The 16,249-nt window shown below is 46.8% G+C and overlaps 1 protein-coding gene across 4 annotated transcripts in view; it reads right to left on the reverse strand.

Moving 5' to 3' along the window:
- LOC110501713 (A-kinase anchor protein 11) overlaps window positions 1-15,477 on the reverse strand; it is a 64,129-nt gene extending 48,652 nt beyond the window's left edge. For 3 of the 4 annotated variants that reach the window (XM_090215907.1, XM_021579454.3, XM_090215906.1), the window contains exons 1-11: window positions 15,183-15,477; window positions 12,294-12,393; window positions 12,044-12,154; window positions 11,908-11,961; window positions 11,315-11,446; window positions 10,341-10,602; window positions 6,502-10,202; window positions 6,184-6,354; window positions 5,761-6,080; window positions 5,201-5,347; window positions 745-828 (exon numbers count right to left, since the gene is read on the reverse strand). In XM_090215907.1, the coding sequence (XP_090072033.1) occupies window positions 745-828; window positions 5,201-5,347; window positions 5,761-6,080; window positions 6,184-6,354; window positions 6,502-10,202; window positions 10,341-10,602; window positions 11,315-11,446; window positions 11,908-11,961; window positions 12,044-12,154; window positions 12,294-12,356 (5,045 nt within the window). In that variant the 5' untranslated portion in view covers window positions 12,357-12,393; window positions 15,183-15,477. The remainder of the gene's footprint in view (window positions 1-744; window positions 829-5,200; window positions 5,348-5,760; window positions 6,081-6,183; window positions 6,355-6,501; window positions 10,203-10,340; window positions 10,603-11,314; window positions 11,447-11,907; window positions 11,962-12,043; window positions 12,155-12,293; window positions 12,394-15,182) is intronic. The other variant, XM_021579455.3, reaches the window with a different exon arrangement.
- Between the last annotated feature and the right edge of the window lie 772 nt (window positions 15,478-16,249).

Genomic DNA, 16,249 nt, shown 5'->3' on the forward strand with positions numbered 1-16,249 from the left:
TCAAATAAAAAATCATTTATGTTTAGTGGTAGTTTTTCTGGGTCTATTTAGTCAGTTATAGTCTCGTCAATTGCCAGTGAAAATAGGTGTTGGACGAATATTTTATTCCCTATATTTGTTGACGATTAACACTGATCTGTTGTCATCACATTCAGCCATGCAGCAGCCAGGCAGACAAGCAGCCAGCCAGACAGGCAGACAGAGAAACCTGCTTCAATCCTTCCCACACTCACTTCAGGACATGCAGCAGGTTCACACACACACGGATTCCATTGACTAGGCTAATTCCACTTGTGTGCCGACATAGTGGCGAAGAACACACTGACAAAGACATTCTCTGTCCTCAATGGTTATCAAGAGGGATCTGTAGAGGGTAGAAGCTGTTGTCTCATACACAGTCACATTCTACAGTGTTGCTGATCACAGCTCTGACATCATGCAATGATTAGGGGGCGTAGGTAGAAGTTGACCCTAACCACTGACACAGGATCACATTATGTAATGGTTTTCTAATGGTAAACGGGGATAGGATCTGATCTTAAATCTGTGGTTGAGGGCAACTTCAACCTGCACCTATGTGGGAGTTAGCAGTCAGCATTATAGCAGTGTTGTGTGTGTGTGTGTGTGTGTGTGTGTGTGTGTGTGTGTGTGTGTGTGTGTGTGTGTGTGTGTGTGTGTGTGTGTGTGTGTTTGCGTGCGTGCGTGCGTGTATGTATGTATGCATGTATGTATGTATGGACCGACCTGTCGGTAGGAGAGAAGGACAGGTGCTCCTCATACATCTCTCCCTCTAACCCCAGGCTGCTCCAACTACTGCTGTTCCCATTGCTGCAAGAGACAAGACCATTGCTCAACACTGGTAACATACACACACTGATCATAACCCTGTCCATTACCCTAATCCTAGCAATGACACTAACCCTGAACCGACAAACCCTAACCAGCTCCGACTAACCCTAACCTGCTCCGACTAACCCTAACCAGCTCCGACTAACCCTAACCAGCTCCGACTAACCCTAACCTGCTCCGACTAAACCTAACCTGCTCCGACTAAACCTAACCTGCTCCGACTAAACCTAACCTGCTCCGACTAAACCTAACCTGCTCCGACTAAACCTAACCGGCTCCGACTAAACCTAACCGGCTCCGACTAAACCTAACCGGCTCCGACTAAACCTAACCGGCTCCGACTAAACCTAACCGGCTCCGACTAAACCTAACCGGCTCCGACTAAACCTAACCGGCTCCGACTAAACCTAACCGGCTCCGACTAACCCTAACCGGCTCCGACTAAACCTAACCGGCTCCGACTAACCCTAACCGGCTCCGACTAACCCTAACCGGCTCCAACTAAACCTAACCTGCTCCAACTAAACCTAACCTGCTCCAACTAAACCTAACCTGCTCTAACTAAACCTAACCTGCTCTAACTAAACCTAACCTGCTCTAACTAAACCTAACCTGCTCCAACTAAACCTAACCTGCTCTAACTAAACCTAACCTGCTCCAACTAAACCTAACCTGCTCTAACTAAACCTAACCTGCTCCAACTAAACCTAACCTGCTCCAACTAAACCTAACCTGCTCCAACTAAACCTAACCTGCTTTAACTAAACCTAACCTGCTCCAACTAAACCTAACCTGCTCTAACTAAACCTAACCGGATCCAACTAAACCTAACCTGCTCTAACTAAACCTAACCTGCTCCAACTACTGCTGTTCCCAATGCTGCTGGGGAGACAACCGTTCAACAATGGGCACACACACACAGTCTTAGGCATGGGAATCAGTTCGGTCAAGCAGGTTCATAAGAGACCTGGTTGATCTTTCTTACCTGACAGCAACAACTGCTTTAAAGCATTACATGATCCATCTCAATGTGAGGCTCATACAATAGTTTTGGTCCTGAAAAAACAATCAAAGCAATAACTGATGACTGCCCAATTATGTTAGATGAGATCACTGCATACTAGTCTTCACTTGTGAATTCCACTGGGACATCCAGCTGGCATCACAACACACTGTAGATCCGACAAGGCCCTTGAGCTAGGCACTTAACCCTAATTTGCTCCAGGGGCACAGTACTACTATGGCTGACCCTGTAAAACAACACTTTTCACTGCACTTATCAAACCAAATTGTATTAGTCACATGTGCTGAATACAACAGGTGTAGACCAGCGTAGCCTAGTGGTTAGAGCGTTGGACCAGTAACCCAAAGGTTGTAAGTTCAAATCCCAGAGCTGACAAGGTAAAAATCTGTCGTTCTGCCCCTGAACAAGGCAGTTACTGTTCCTAGGCCGTCAGTGAAAATAAGAATTTGTTCTTAAAGGACTTGCCTAGTTAAATAAAGGTAAAAAAAATAAAAGTGAAATGCTTACTTACAAGCCCTTAATCAACCAAAAAATAAGTAAATAAAATAAAAAAAAAAATAAGAATAAGAAATCAAAGTAACAAGTAATTAAAGAGCAGCAGTAAAATAACAATAGCGAGACTATATACAGGAGGCACTGGTATAGAGTCAATGTGCACTGGTTAGTCGAGGTACCTAGCCGACAATATGCATTTTTTTGTTTAGTTAAATTAGCCCTGATTATCAGGCTGGCTGGAACCTGCACACTGCGTACTCTGGTATGTAAAGAATGATGTGGAGACCTAAAAATAGCTCCACCAACTAGTTAAATGATGACCTGAGCTAAAATACTGTAGCTGTGGTTTATGAAAGTGGTATGCTGAGAGATTGTTAAGAAGTCAATCAGTTCTTCTAGGGTTTGAAAACCTTTACAATGAAGCCTTTCCTTTCCTGAGTTACCTAGTTTATTTGTTGACAGTTGGGAGACAGTTGGGAAAGTATTTTGAAAGGAGAGAGAGAAGCTAATGAATAACAAATGGTGGAAGGACTTTGTTCTTGTGGAAAGGGCCTGAGGCAGAGAGAGAGAAAGGCTGCTACAGACACACCTTAAACAAATATTATCATACCTTCAAAATAACTATCTGTTCTCCTCACACATTCTCCCATTCAGTACCTGGGGAGATACATGTTGACTGGGTCTGCTTCCATAGAGATATCAGGCTGAGCCAGGGAACGTCAATAACTCTCCTCCAACCGTGAGACTGGGTGAGACCACGTCACTCTCAGAGCATTACATCAGATTCACTAACAGACCAGTATGTGTGTGTGTTTCTATCATAAAGGAAAAGACAAAAGTAATAAATGATCCTTATGATGCATTAACTCAAACAATCTCAGCAGAACTTGGCATTAATCAGCTATTTAAATTATATAACATTTGAGAGAATATATGTAATGTAATATTTGCTCAAATCAGAGATAATTGTTTCTCGGCAGCAGCAGGTCCTACAGGTTCCCAAAGTATACATTCTGCTGATGACCTCACATCATCCAGCAGCCATCCGACAGACAACATGGAGAAACCTGTCTTGTACTGATCTCAACTCAGTCTCACAGCATCAAACCAGATAATCCCCAATCACCACAGTCACCTTAAAATGCCATGGGAAATGCCATTTGACCTCTTGATTGAAAAATATTTCTCATTGGCAGTGCAGCCAAAGCGGTGATGACTGACTTGCCTTTATTAGTTTCAGCATTAATTGAAGTCTAGGCTGAATGCCACAACCCTGGTCTAAAGCTCTACTCACTTATATATCAATCCATCTGTGGACATTGAACATGGGTTAGTCCTTCGCTGGTGTGAAAGAGTGAGACAGAAAACAGTACTCAAAGACATTAAAGTAGTGTTTCAAGAGGTGAATCATTAATCAACTAATCTAGATTAGATCTCTCTAATGTAGCCTTCAGAGTAGAGGTCGACCGATTAATCGGAATGGCCGATTAATTAGGGCCGATTTCAAGTTTTCATAACAATCGGAAATCGGTATTTGCCGATTATTTTTTTTTTATACCTTTATTGAACTAGGCAAGTCAGTTAAGAACACATTATTATTTTCAATGATGGCCTAGGAACGGTGGGTTAACTGCCTCATTTAGGGGCAGAACGACAGATTTTCACCTTGTCAGCTCGGGGGATCCAATCTTGCAACCTTACAGTTATCTAGTCCAACGCAATAACGACCTGCCTCTCTCTTGTTGCACTCCACAAGAAGACTGTTACGCCTGTTACGCGAATGCAGTAAGCCAAGGTAAGTTGCTAGCTAGCATTAAACTTATCTTATAAAAAACAATCAATCATAATCACTAGTTAACTACACATGTTTGATGATATTACTAGATATTATCTAGCGTGTCCTGTGTTGCATTTAATCTGACTGAGCATACAAGCATACAAGTATCTAAGTATCTGACTGAGCGGTGGTAGGCAGAAGCAGGCGCGTAAACATTCATTCAAACAGCACTTTAGTGCGTTTTGCCAGCAGCTGTTTGTTGTGCGTCAAGCATTGCGCTGTTTATGATTTCAAGCCTATCAACTCCCGAGATGAGGCTGGTGTGACCGAAGTGAAATGGCTAGCTAGTTAGCGCGCTAATAGCATTTCAAACGTTACTCGGTCTGAGCCTTCTAGTAGTTGTTCCCCTTGTCTGCATGGGTAACGCTGTTTCGATGGTGGCTGGTGTCGTTGTGTTGCTGGTTCGAGCCCAGGGAGGAGCGAGGAGAGGGACGGAAGCTATACTGTTACACTGGCAATACTAAAGTGCCTATAAGAACATCCAATAGTCAACGGTTAATGAAATACAAATGGTATAGAGGGAAATAGTCCTATAATTCCTATAATAACTACAACCTAAAACTTCTTACCTGGGAATATTGAAGACTCATGTTAAAAGGAACCACCAGCTTTCATATGTTCTCATGTTCTGAGCAAGGAACTGAAACGTTAGCTTTCTTACATAGCACATATTGCACTTTTACTTTCTTCTCCAACACTTTGTTTTTGCATTATTTAAACCAAATTGAACATGTTTCATTATTTATTTGAGGCTAAATTGATTTTATTGATGTATTATATTAAGTTAAAATCAGTGTTCATTCAGTATTGTTGTAATTGTCATTATTACAAATAAATTAATAAAAATCGGCCGATTAATCGGTATTGGCTTTTTTGGTCCTCCAATAATCGGTATCGGCGTTGAAAAATCATAATCGGTCGACCTCTACTTCAGAGAAACTAAAAGAACAGAGCAGATTAGTTTGAGACTACATGATGTTCTGTGTGTTCCCTACCTGTCGCTGAGGTGCAGGAAGCTGCTGGTCTCGTCGGGGTGCTCGTCCTCAAAGCTAAGGTTGGACCAGCTGCCCAGACTGTCATCTCCCACACTCAGACTGAGCTGCTGGGACACCGTGGACTCTGTGGCATCCCTGCCTGGAGAGCTACCACAGGGACATGGAGAAAGGGAACCAGACACAAGAATAAAGATACAGAATCTTTATACAGAGACATACAGTTCACAATACTATCAACATTAGGGACTGAGAGAACTAGTTAGTAATCAGGATGGTGGACCTCTTCTTGGCTCCTTTACTATTGTTGTGTAATCTGGTCAAGTACAAAATTGCGAAAATTATGGACTCTTCAATTAATTGCCCAAGATGGTGCGTCACAAGAATTAGTCAAACCCTTACATATTACTAAGCATCATGGTTAACCATAAGGAAATCCATGTGAACAGTCATGGAATCTTATGGGTCTTGACTCACCATGTGGTTGCTCTCTACAACATTAGGGCTCGTCACAGATTGGTGGTGTTGTGTCTTACACAGACTTTGCCACAATGTATTTGTACCTGAGGTTGGCAGTCTGGCATGCGTTGGACAGCGCGGACGTCATGATCTCTGCGGTCAGACTCTCGGCAAAGCTTGGCCCGTCGTGTCCGATCCCGCTGTCAGCATTCAGGCTGGTGTTGCTCAGCTCTCGTTTCGCCCCCTCCATTGCCGTAGTGACGATCTCCTCTGCGAACACTGCCCTGCGGTCCAGATCGATGTGGATCTCAGGGATCTCCAGGCCACACACCCCCACCTCCCCGTCTGGCCTCCTCCTCTGGCCTGCTCCTGCCCCAAGGATGTACTGCCTGCTAGGCCACGAGCAGAACGGACACTCGATGACCTGTAATAACAAACATGAATACTCAAGAACTGTATATAAAAAAATGAGTGGGTGATAGACCATAAGTAATCCATCAGAAAAAAAATGGCTGACACTTCTTGACCTGGCAGTATCGGCAGGTTGTCTCCCCCAGCACAGAGCCCACTGCTCCCCCCTCAGACGGTCTCTCAGAGTGGGCGTGTCTGTCTGGACCCTGTTGGGCTGGGTGTCCGGCCGAGGCCAGGCCCATCTCCAGCGTGTCGTCCACTATCTTCCTGGCATAGTGCTCCATGACCTGCAGAGACAAATGCTGGGAATTGGAGAAAGCTGAAGTCTAATGCTACAATGATAACATGAATCAGACTGCTGTTAATTCAATGTGTACATGTTTTAACAGTATCTTTCCCTACTTAAATAAAATTATGAACTAAACCAAACTGACCTGCATGACTCCACTGCTGTAGCCTCCGTCGTCCAGGCAGCCTGTGCTGTGGTACTGCCTGCCCTTTCCCTCGTTGGCCAGCAGGGGGCATGAAAAGGAGTTCCTGATCAGGTTCTCTGCCATGTCCTCCAGCTTGAATTTCTGATACAGACACGAGTCAGTCAGGGACTTGGGTAGTCGGTCTGACGACACACAGAGTTTGCGTGTGACGTCACAGGTGATGTTGTACGCCAACAACTCTGCAAAGTTCACCAGCTCCATGTACTCCCTCTGGCTCCCATCATCAGAGTCGCTGGAAGGAGATCCCACTCTCCCTGCTTCGTCCCTGGGTACAGACAGCTCAGCGTTGGGCCCCCTGCAGCCATCCTGGTGGAGCCTCCTGGAGGAGTGGTGCCTGGAGGAGGAGGGTCTCTTCTTCATGTTGCGGGCAGCATGGGCCAGGCCCAGTTTGATGGAGCGATAGGCCAGACGGCTGGCATACTGATCCAGGACCAGCTCCCTGCTGCCTCCCTCTTTCTTCAGCAGCCTGATGAGGTAGCCAGCATACTCATCTGTCACACTTTCACAGCTGGGGTAGTCAGAGGACAGGCCAGAGCTGGCAGTAGATGTGGAAATTGACGGGTGGAGGACAGAGGAGAGGAGGTCACCAGACCACTGTTCAGCCAGATGACCCACTCTGCAGCCCCTGCTGTGTTCACTGGGCTGGAGTTGGTTGTGGTGGTGAGGGCATTCCCCTGACCAGTCCTGGCTGGCTCGTTTGACTGATCTTTGACGACACTGTCCTGACCCCATTATCCTCTTCACGTCACTGATCACCTCTCCCGCCACCTCGCCAGCGTAGATCCACAGCGTGTTAAGGGTCTGCTCCGAGAACTGGGCCACGCTGTCTCGTCTCTCCTCCACCGTCCTCCTACCTCTATCCTCCACTCCTCCCAGAGTGCCCATCTCTGTCGCCATGGAGACGATGTGGCACGCCAGGCGCTCTGCATAATGGAGGGCTCCCTTGTCGGCCATCTTGTGTCCTCCAACCAATAGGTTGAGTTCCGGCTGCAGACAGTTTCCTGTCTCGGTTCCAGAGTTAAGCCCTTCTACTCCACCCTCCTCTTCCTCGTTCCCGTCTGCCTCCTCAGACAGAGACCTCATCAGTTTGAGCATGAAGTCAGCCTTGTCCATCTCAGAGGGAGACTCTTTGGGCTCAGGCCCTGGCTGGTAGTGTGGGGTGGGAGGAGGGGTGGCGGGAGAGAACTCCTTGGCCAGTTTGCCTTTCAGCTTCTTGGAAAACTGCTTGATCTGCTTCTCCTGTGACACCTTGTTGGGATGCTGGGGGGTGGAGGGGGGCGTACCAGGGGTCCCGCTGGACTTGCAACCAGTGCCGGGAACCATCTCCTCACCGGAGGCCATCTTCCTGCCTTCCCGGCCGTCCATCTCCAACCCTGGAATCTCTAGAGTGTCCTTCATCATCACAGGCCGGGTCTCTGAGACAGCTCTGCTGGTCCTGGAGCCTGACTCACAGGTCACTCTCCCTGGGTTCTGAGAATGAGGGTGGAGAGAGGAGTGGGAGGTCTGGTCAGTGACAGTACCCTCCTGTCTGGATGGAGGTCCCCGACCAACAATGGCTTTAGAAAGGAAGTCAGCACAGTCCTCCACCTTCTTCTTCATCTTTGTGGCAGTCATCAGCTCGCACGCTTCACTCACTATCATATCCACCATGTTGCCAGAGAAGTTGTGAAAGGGGGTCTTTGGCAACAGGTCAGTCTGTGTGGCAGCAGTAGCATCAGAGGCGGCTGTGGTCACCATTCTGCTCTCTGAGCTGCAGCTCCTCTTGGGGCTGGTCTGGGAGGTGTGGGCCAGGCTGATCTTACACTGGCTGATCTTACACTGGCAGATCTCTTCTGAGTCGTGGAAGAGGGCCTGGCCTGCCTGGGGGACAGGTACACAGCTGGCCATCCCAGACACACAGAACAGAGCCTTCTTCACAGTACAGCCATCCTCCCCTGATGGACCTGGGCCTTCCTCGGCAGGGTTAGGCTGGTGGTCAGCAGCAGTACTGCAGGTAGTGTGTGTTTCGTCAGTGCTGACGTTGAATGTGTTGTCCAGAGAGACACTGATGGCTGCTTGGGTGGTGAAGGCCACGTCAGCCTGGGACAGTTCGATGAAGGCCTCCTGGAGGACAGACTCAGAGAGGTCCGAGGCATAGGAGGACACCACCTCCTCATCGTCCTCCTCCCCCACGCTGAAGGACCAGTCACTGGGGGTGAGGGGGGTGGAGGGGTGGGAGAACTGACACACTTCCATCATCCCCTCATACACTAGCTCCTCCGCCAGGTCGGCGGCAAACTGAGTCACGGTGCTGTTGAACATCTGCTTCTTCACGGTCAGGAAGTCCTTCAGAGCGCCCGACACTGCCTCTCCCACCAAGAACCCAGCCAGCCCGTTGATGGCCCGTTCCTTCAGGACATAGGCGCGGCGCATGCCGATCTCCTGGAAGGCCATCTGGAAGACAGACGAGGTGAGTCTGGCAGCCAGGTGGCAGAGGGTGGTGGTGCAAGAAGACACTCCCTTCTGCAGGTCTCTCAGAGCGCTGCCCAGACTCATCTCTACCAAGTCTGTAGCGAACCTCTGGATGCCGTCCTTCAGAGACTGGGGCTTCTGCTGAAGCTTGGAGACAGTCACCGTCTCCTGGATCTCAGACAGCTTCATGACGTGTCCAGACTGGTTCTGGAACTCCTTGTGACAGACACAGCTCAGGTTCTTGTTGTCGTTGAGGTTCACGGGAGACTGGTATCCACACACGGAGCCCAGGATCTCCTTGGACAGACTGCTGGCAAAGTCTGAGTAAGTCTTGTAGAGGGAACACAGGTCCTGGGGTTTCTTTAGCTCTGACTCATCTCCTCCATCTCCCTCTGTCTTCCAGAAGTAATCCAGAGCTCCATCTCCGAGTGGGCTGAAGGCTGAGGAGCTAACGGGGCTGAACAGAGGACCTCCACCTTCCTCAGAGGAGGTCCGGGCCGGCCGGGGGGAGTCAGGGGATCCATATGGAGAGCCAAGGGGGAGGGGACTTCTGAGTGGGGTGGGCTTCTTCACATTCGCAGGGAGGGTGCGCTGGTCAAACCGGTGAGGGTTCATGGTGGAACAGCTTCGGGACACTTTCTTGGACCCTGACTTGCCAGTACCGGAGTACTTCTTCTTCTGGTCTGGGCCGGTAATGATAACAGAGGAAGTCGGGTCTAAAGGCAAGGTGAGTGTACAGCTCTCTGAGCTCAGCTCGTCTAGGTCGTCAAACTGGTCAAAGCTGTCGAAGAACTCGCTGACCTCAGAGTCAGAGTCCTCCACCCTGTCCGTCGGCCCCCCGGGGATCTGAGGGATGTCCAGTGTCGCTTTGAGACTTTTCTGGTAGCCAACCTCATCTAGGAAGATGATTGGACTAGGGCTGGACCCGTCCGACTCCTCTGATTCGCTGACAGGACGTGTGGGGGAGGGGAGCCGGGCTCTAGGGCTGCAGAGGGTCCACTGGGAATCTGCCCTTCTGGAGCACTGTACGGTAACGGACACCTCTGGAGGAGGCCTACGATTGGTTGAGGACATCCTGTGGGAAGAGCTGATTATGATCCTGGAGCCTGATAGGTCCTTGTCTCTCTTGTGGGCAGGGACTGTCTGGGAGGCCACATCACGGTGGTTTCCATGGAGGTAAGAGTCATCGGCTAGGGAGAGAGGGAGATAGAGAGTGGGGGGGTAAATGTTTTGGTCTAAATTTACTTAACACTTAAGGTTACGCAATAATAACTGAACACATCATGCTCTATTGAACGTTTATCTACATAGAGCTGTGATGAACCTACCGTTGTTATTCTCTCCAGTGGCCTCCTCTTCTAGGTGTTCCAGAGCAGTGACAAAGTCATCTTCGATGGAAGACACAGACTGGTTGGTGTCATCGTCCTCGGGCTGGCAGGGTTCTGCCGTGCCCCTGTGGAGGGCCTGGAGCTCCAGGGCATAACGGACCCCCGCAGCATAACGCCCCAGCAGGCCCACCAACACACCAACAATGGCCTGACTCGGGCTGGAGCTGTGCCTTACAACACACACCGCCTTTAGCGAGCACTGCTGCAGAGGATAGAGAAGAAACAGTCAGAGTTTGCTGGCTGCCTGGTACAGTAGTTTATTCTTACTGCCAAGGGACAATTAGCTCGTTGAGGAATAAAAAAACTAGGTCTGCAGACTGTCAGCGCCTGCCTAGACGCGCTAATCATCGGAGAGTCTTTGGCTTTGGAAACTCACAGGAATTCACGCAAGAGTTCTCTTTCCTTCCGTCTGTGTCTTACAGAGAGAGGGGCTCTACTGGGACAGTCTTGTTATGTCTACATGTCTGATTGTGGTCTGATGTGTTGTTGTATATGCAGAATAGAACACTCAGCGTCACTTCTGTCTTGGCCACCGTGGGTAGAGGCTCAGTTTTAGTTGCACTGCCTGTCTGTATATCTGTATGTCACACACACTGTAACCACAATGTTGCAGAGCCAGACTGAACACTAGCACAGACACATGGGACCAGGCAGGACAATGTGGCAATCGCTGGTGAGAAAACAAGCAACCACACTATCCCAGAGATCTGTATACCTGGCTAGGTTCAACAGGGTGAAAACACAGAATCTCTCAGGCCTTTACAAGCACCCTGAGTAAGGTCCTATGAATCAGCTTCAAAACTATATTGAACTCTTATTTACCTGTGAAATACTGCATTTCCTCTGAAGCAGTCTATAGACCTGAGAAACACACAGTCTTTACCCTATTAGACACTTCCTCCTCTCATGTCTACCTGTGTAGTAGAGTCCCTCCTGTCGGCTGGTTTCCTGCTGTCCTTCAGCAGCAGCACCTCTTCGTTCCTCAGGCTGGTAACGTGGGGAGACCTCAGGAGCTCCGCCAGGTCCCCTGGGAGAGACGACAGGGCCTGGGAACGAGGACAGAACATCACACAAATAATACGTTAATAACGCATAACTTAAAGGGGCAATCAGCAGTTGCTACATCCATTTTTGGACTTAATTCATTAATTATATGTACCCATTGATTCTTGAAGACTATAACTTATAAATAAATGCCTCATGAGTTTAGTTCAACTGTCATACCCCATCAGAACCCCAAATATAAGCTTGTTTTACTCTAACATTTGTAAACAAAGTAAATGTAAACAAACATTATAGCTTCAAAACATGGTTCAAACTATCATTATTTTCATATCATGGATGGTCAGTCCTTGCATCAACAGCTCTGTCTATGAATGTGAGAGTGGTTACATTTCTCCAGCCCCATCTCTCAAATTTTTACAGAAACGCTTTGTTATTGTTTCTACTGCTGAGTGCCGCATTCATTGAACTACAAAAGAGTCAGAGCTGGTGCAGTACGTCTCACCTGTAGAGTTAGATCCTCCCCTTCAGAGAGGCCAGGCAAACACACAAAATTGATCTGAGGGAAGAAAAGGACAAGTCAGGGAAATCCTCAAAATCATGAAGTCATAATCAAAGCGTGTGTGTGTTGTGATATACACCTCAGTCAGACGTGGTGTGTCTCTGGTCTGTAGCTCCAGTCCCATGCTGCACAGCTCCTTCCTGCTCCTCAGAAGGCTCTTCACACACTGAGGCCCACTGTCACGCACCGTCTACTCCATACACACAATTAGAGGGTAGCTTAGGTTTCACACATGCACAACCTCACACACAGTACCAGGTTATCAACATTTAAATGAAATCAATCGATCAGTCAATCAATGAATCAGAATATGGCAGTCTGACACTAACCTCTTTCCTGATGGAGGCTCTGGTCCTGAGAGGAACTCCTCGGATACGGGCACAGGCGTCCATGGCAACGCAGGCTGGGTGTGGCGGACTAGCCACTCACCTATAGAAGGAGAAAGAGGGGAAGGAGAGAGATGGGAAAGAGGGAGAGATTTTATACTTAAACATTTCATATCATTCAATTCTGATTTACTGACAATTCTCAAAGATTAGAATGAAAAACAACAATCCTAGTCTATTGCAAGTACAGCTGTAAAGGGAGGGGATATTATTGGAAACTTTACAAGTTCACCAGTAAACTAACAGAATTTTGCTATCTTTCAAGGATTTTATGTAATCAATCACAAGAATATCAGAGGTATCTGTAATAATCTCCAGCCCCCTGTGGCCTTAGCACATGTAGAATCTACACTGAGTATACCAAACATTAGAAACACCTTCCTAGGAACACAGCCTCAATTCGTCACGGCATGGACTCTACACGGTGACGAAATCATTCTACAGTGATACTGGCCCATGCTGACTCCAATGCGTTCCACAGTTGTGTCAAGTTGGCTGGATGTCCTTTGGGTGATGGACCATTCTTGATACACACAGGTAACTGTTAAGCGTGAAAAATCCAGCTGCGTTCTTTTGTCTTGCCCATTCACCCTCTGAACAGCACACACACAATCCATGTCTAAATTGTCTCAAGGCTTAAAAATCCTTCTTTGACCGGTCTCATCCCCTTCATCTAGAATGATTGAGGTGAGTTTAACAAGTGACATCAATAAGGGATCATATCTTTCACCTGGATTCACCTGGTCAGTCTATGTCATGGAAAGAGCAGGTGTTCTTAATGTTTTGTTCCTAATGTCTTTATACTAAACCCTCTTTGATAAGTCTCAGTCTTCATCCACTCTCAACACAAACCCTAATCATAACAGGAAGTCAGCTGTAGAGGTCAAGAGGTTAGATGTACCACTGCACAACAACACAACCCCAGTCACCTCAGAAAGAAAAACACTGGTGGAGATGAACTGAACTGATGCACTCAAGCAAACACTCAGATTAAGTTCAATAAATTCAGAAATCATAAAAGCAGATATTCTTCGATCAGGTTTCCAGCAGCCTTAGATGTTGGCCTAGTCACTGTCTGATGTCTTCCTTCAGGCTCCAAGCCAGCACGGACGATCAAACGGCCGTAGAGAGAACAGGGGTGTGGACCCGGAGTCTGAACACTAACCCAGGGCAGGAGAAATACACTTGGTAAGCATGAAAGAGCAGCTAAAGACAGCAAAAATATTTACAGTGAGCGAGGAAGAAAGTTTCCCAAGAAATGTGAGCTGTTCTTTGAGGTGCTGTCCAAAGCAGCTGGTTGAATCTGAGTCTAGACGGCCAGTCTTTGATAGGATGCCTGTCCTCTATGGGAACCAACCAGGGGAAATAATGAATACTCTCTTTCTCTTCTGTCCCAGGACCTCCTGGTCTCTTGGCTGCTTTGGTGGGGTTTTCAGAAACAACAACGCAAGCTGTTAGCAGCTAACCTCAGCTATGTACTGACCCCAATGCTATGACCATAGAAATGCAGCTCGAACTAGGAAGTATAGTTTTGCGTGACTGCTGCACAGCAGCAAACTGACAGGCCTCTCTGTCTCTACTACTGCAAGTTGTATTTTCTCCTGATGGTTTTGATGATGCTCAGTTGATGTGTCTTATACCATGGCATTTTAGTAACACCTTTTTTAAACATTTAGGCTTATAATCATACTCAAATCATAGACTTTGCACAAGAAGCTAGTGCAGAGAATGTCAAACTATGGGGATATGGCAAAATAGAAATGACCTATACTACAGGTTCTTATGGTCTCTGTAAGCAGCTTGGCATGAATTGTGTAAGGGCTCAAAATAGGTCAGCCTTTGAGGCGTTGCAGCATGAATGTGTGACTATGTGGGCAGATGGGTAAACAGGGGAAAGAAATGCAGTAGCACACAGGAGTGAAACTACAGCTGAAAATTCAGATAACCTTTTTCAGTAAACCATACATCTTTACAACTAGGTAATACACAACACAAAAACAAACAACAATAAAAGATCTGACAAGGCCCGCAGTTGTTGTTGGTGTAGCTACATCATCATCTGCTGGGCTGATACTAGGAACTGCGTTCTATAGCCTACTGAAAATAGGGGGAGTGGTAGCTAGCTACTTTTGCTATCAATCTTTCATATTAGTTCGCTACTTAGGGGGGTAATAGATTGCCATTGTAGGTGGTGACAGGCCTGTGTCGCATCTGTATTATACACTAACGTTAGCTACCTTATGTGCTATGAAACCGTCCATAACCGCCTGTGTGGTTGACCACAACAAACATGCAAGCCAGCTGATCAAGCAACGAACTAACGTTAGAATTCGCTCCAAATAAGTTTTACTAGTAAACAACTTTCTAACTTCTCGTTCAGGAAAAAAAACTGTAGCTATATAGCTTGCTAGGTAACTGCAAACACGTTTATGTTATGGCAGGCCATAATTTACGTCCAGTGTCGCATTTTCACAGAGGAAATGGAAATTATTATTTGATAGTCCCATTACCTGTGACATCCCACTATAGCAGTAGCGTAACATGTTGGTTTAGTATACTCTGTGCAAATCAATCACCTATCTTAGCTAACTAGCCAAGTGTCAACAAGCTAGCGTAAGGGTATTGACTAGTTAGCTAGCTAGGCTAACTGTCAAACATTGTAGCTAGTTAGCAACGGACAATGTTCCACTGCACAGTCATTATGCTAGCTAGCTGGTGTGAACATATACAAAACAATTGTCCTCTCATGTCATTAAATAAGGACTATACAATAATTTATCGTCAATTCACCACAAATATGGTCTTTCAACCTCCCACTCCCGTTATTCTCACCATTTAGCAAGTGTTGGACTAGAAGCGAGATGATATTCCACTGACTGACAGTTCATTCCATGAAAACAAGACTGATTCAGGCAGTAGTAATCACTCACTGAGCTCTGCTTTCCCTCGGCGATGGAGAAGCACAGAGTAGTCGATTGCGTGACGTCATGTCTAAGAAAATATGCCATGCCAAGCAAAATTCCAGTCAAATAAAATGGACTACATCAAGTACAAATTGTTTGTGAGGCCTGGGTGTCTTCAGCACTAAATTGGAAGTAGGCTGCCCCATTCATAGAGGCTAAATGCTTTAGCGCGTTTTGACAGTAGGCCTATCTTCTGACAAGGGGGTGTTAAGAGCCCCGATGCTTGCTGTGAACATTAACAGGCATCGCGTGTTTCCCAATGGCCATATCTCCATGTTACAGCGTTCGTTTATGGAAAAGTGACAGAAGACAAAGGCGACCACCTGTGCTAATTAGCTATGTAGTGTGTTCCAAACACTTGGCCTGTGTGTAAGCGTAACTCGCAGTCACACGACTTGGATGTTACATATTTGATGATTTGAGACTCAACTTAATAGACAATAAAATTACTTTACTTTAAATTATTTGGCCAGGCTTTGTAGCTCATTTTGTAGCACAGTCTCCGCGGGTTTACTCTCTAAGCAGCGTTAAAAATTCAACAGATTGGCTAGTGAAACGCAACCTCTGAATGGACCAGCAAACTGTCAATGCTGTACAGTTACAGGATCCGGTGCACTGCAAACGTCACATTGTAGGGAGAGGATTCCCGTAATAAATAAACATGCAGCTCAATTTAGAAGCGAACCAGCAAGGGGGCATCAAGCAATAATTAGTCTACTAGCAAAGGCCTACTGGTATTTTGGAAGGCCTATGTCAAAATTGCTTGAAATGTATAATTTACGTATGAAGCTTGCATTTTAAATGTGTTTTTAAAATGTATTATTACTGTGGCAAAGAAGCACCATAGACACGTCTCTCCACTTGCACTCTCCAAACTGCCGCCGGTGGAGAGCGCTTCTCTTGTCGAAATGTTTGCTGTTGCTTTCTCAATTTTAA

This window comes from Oncorhynchus mykiss, chromosome 22 (genome assembly GCF_057628025.1).
Source record: "Oncorhynchus mykiss isolate SJ-2025 chromosome 22, ASM5762802v1, whole genome shotgun sequence".
NCBI classification, from domain to species: Eukaryota; Metazoa; Chordata; class Actinopteri; order Salmoniformes; family Salmonidae; genus Oncorhynchus; species Oncorhynchus mykiss.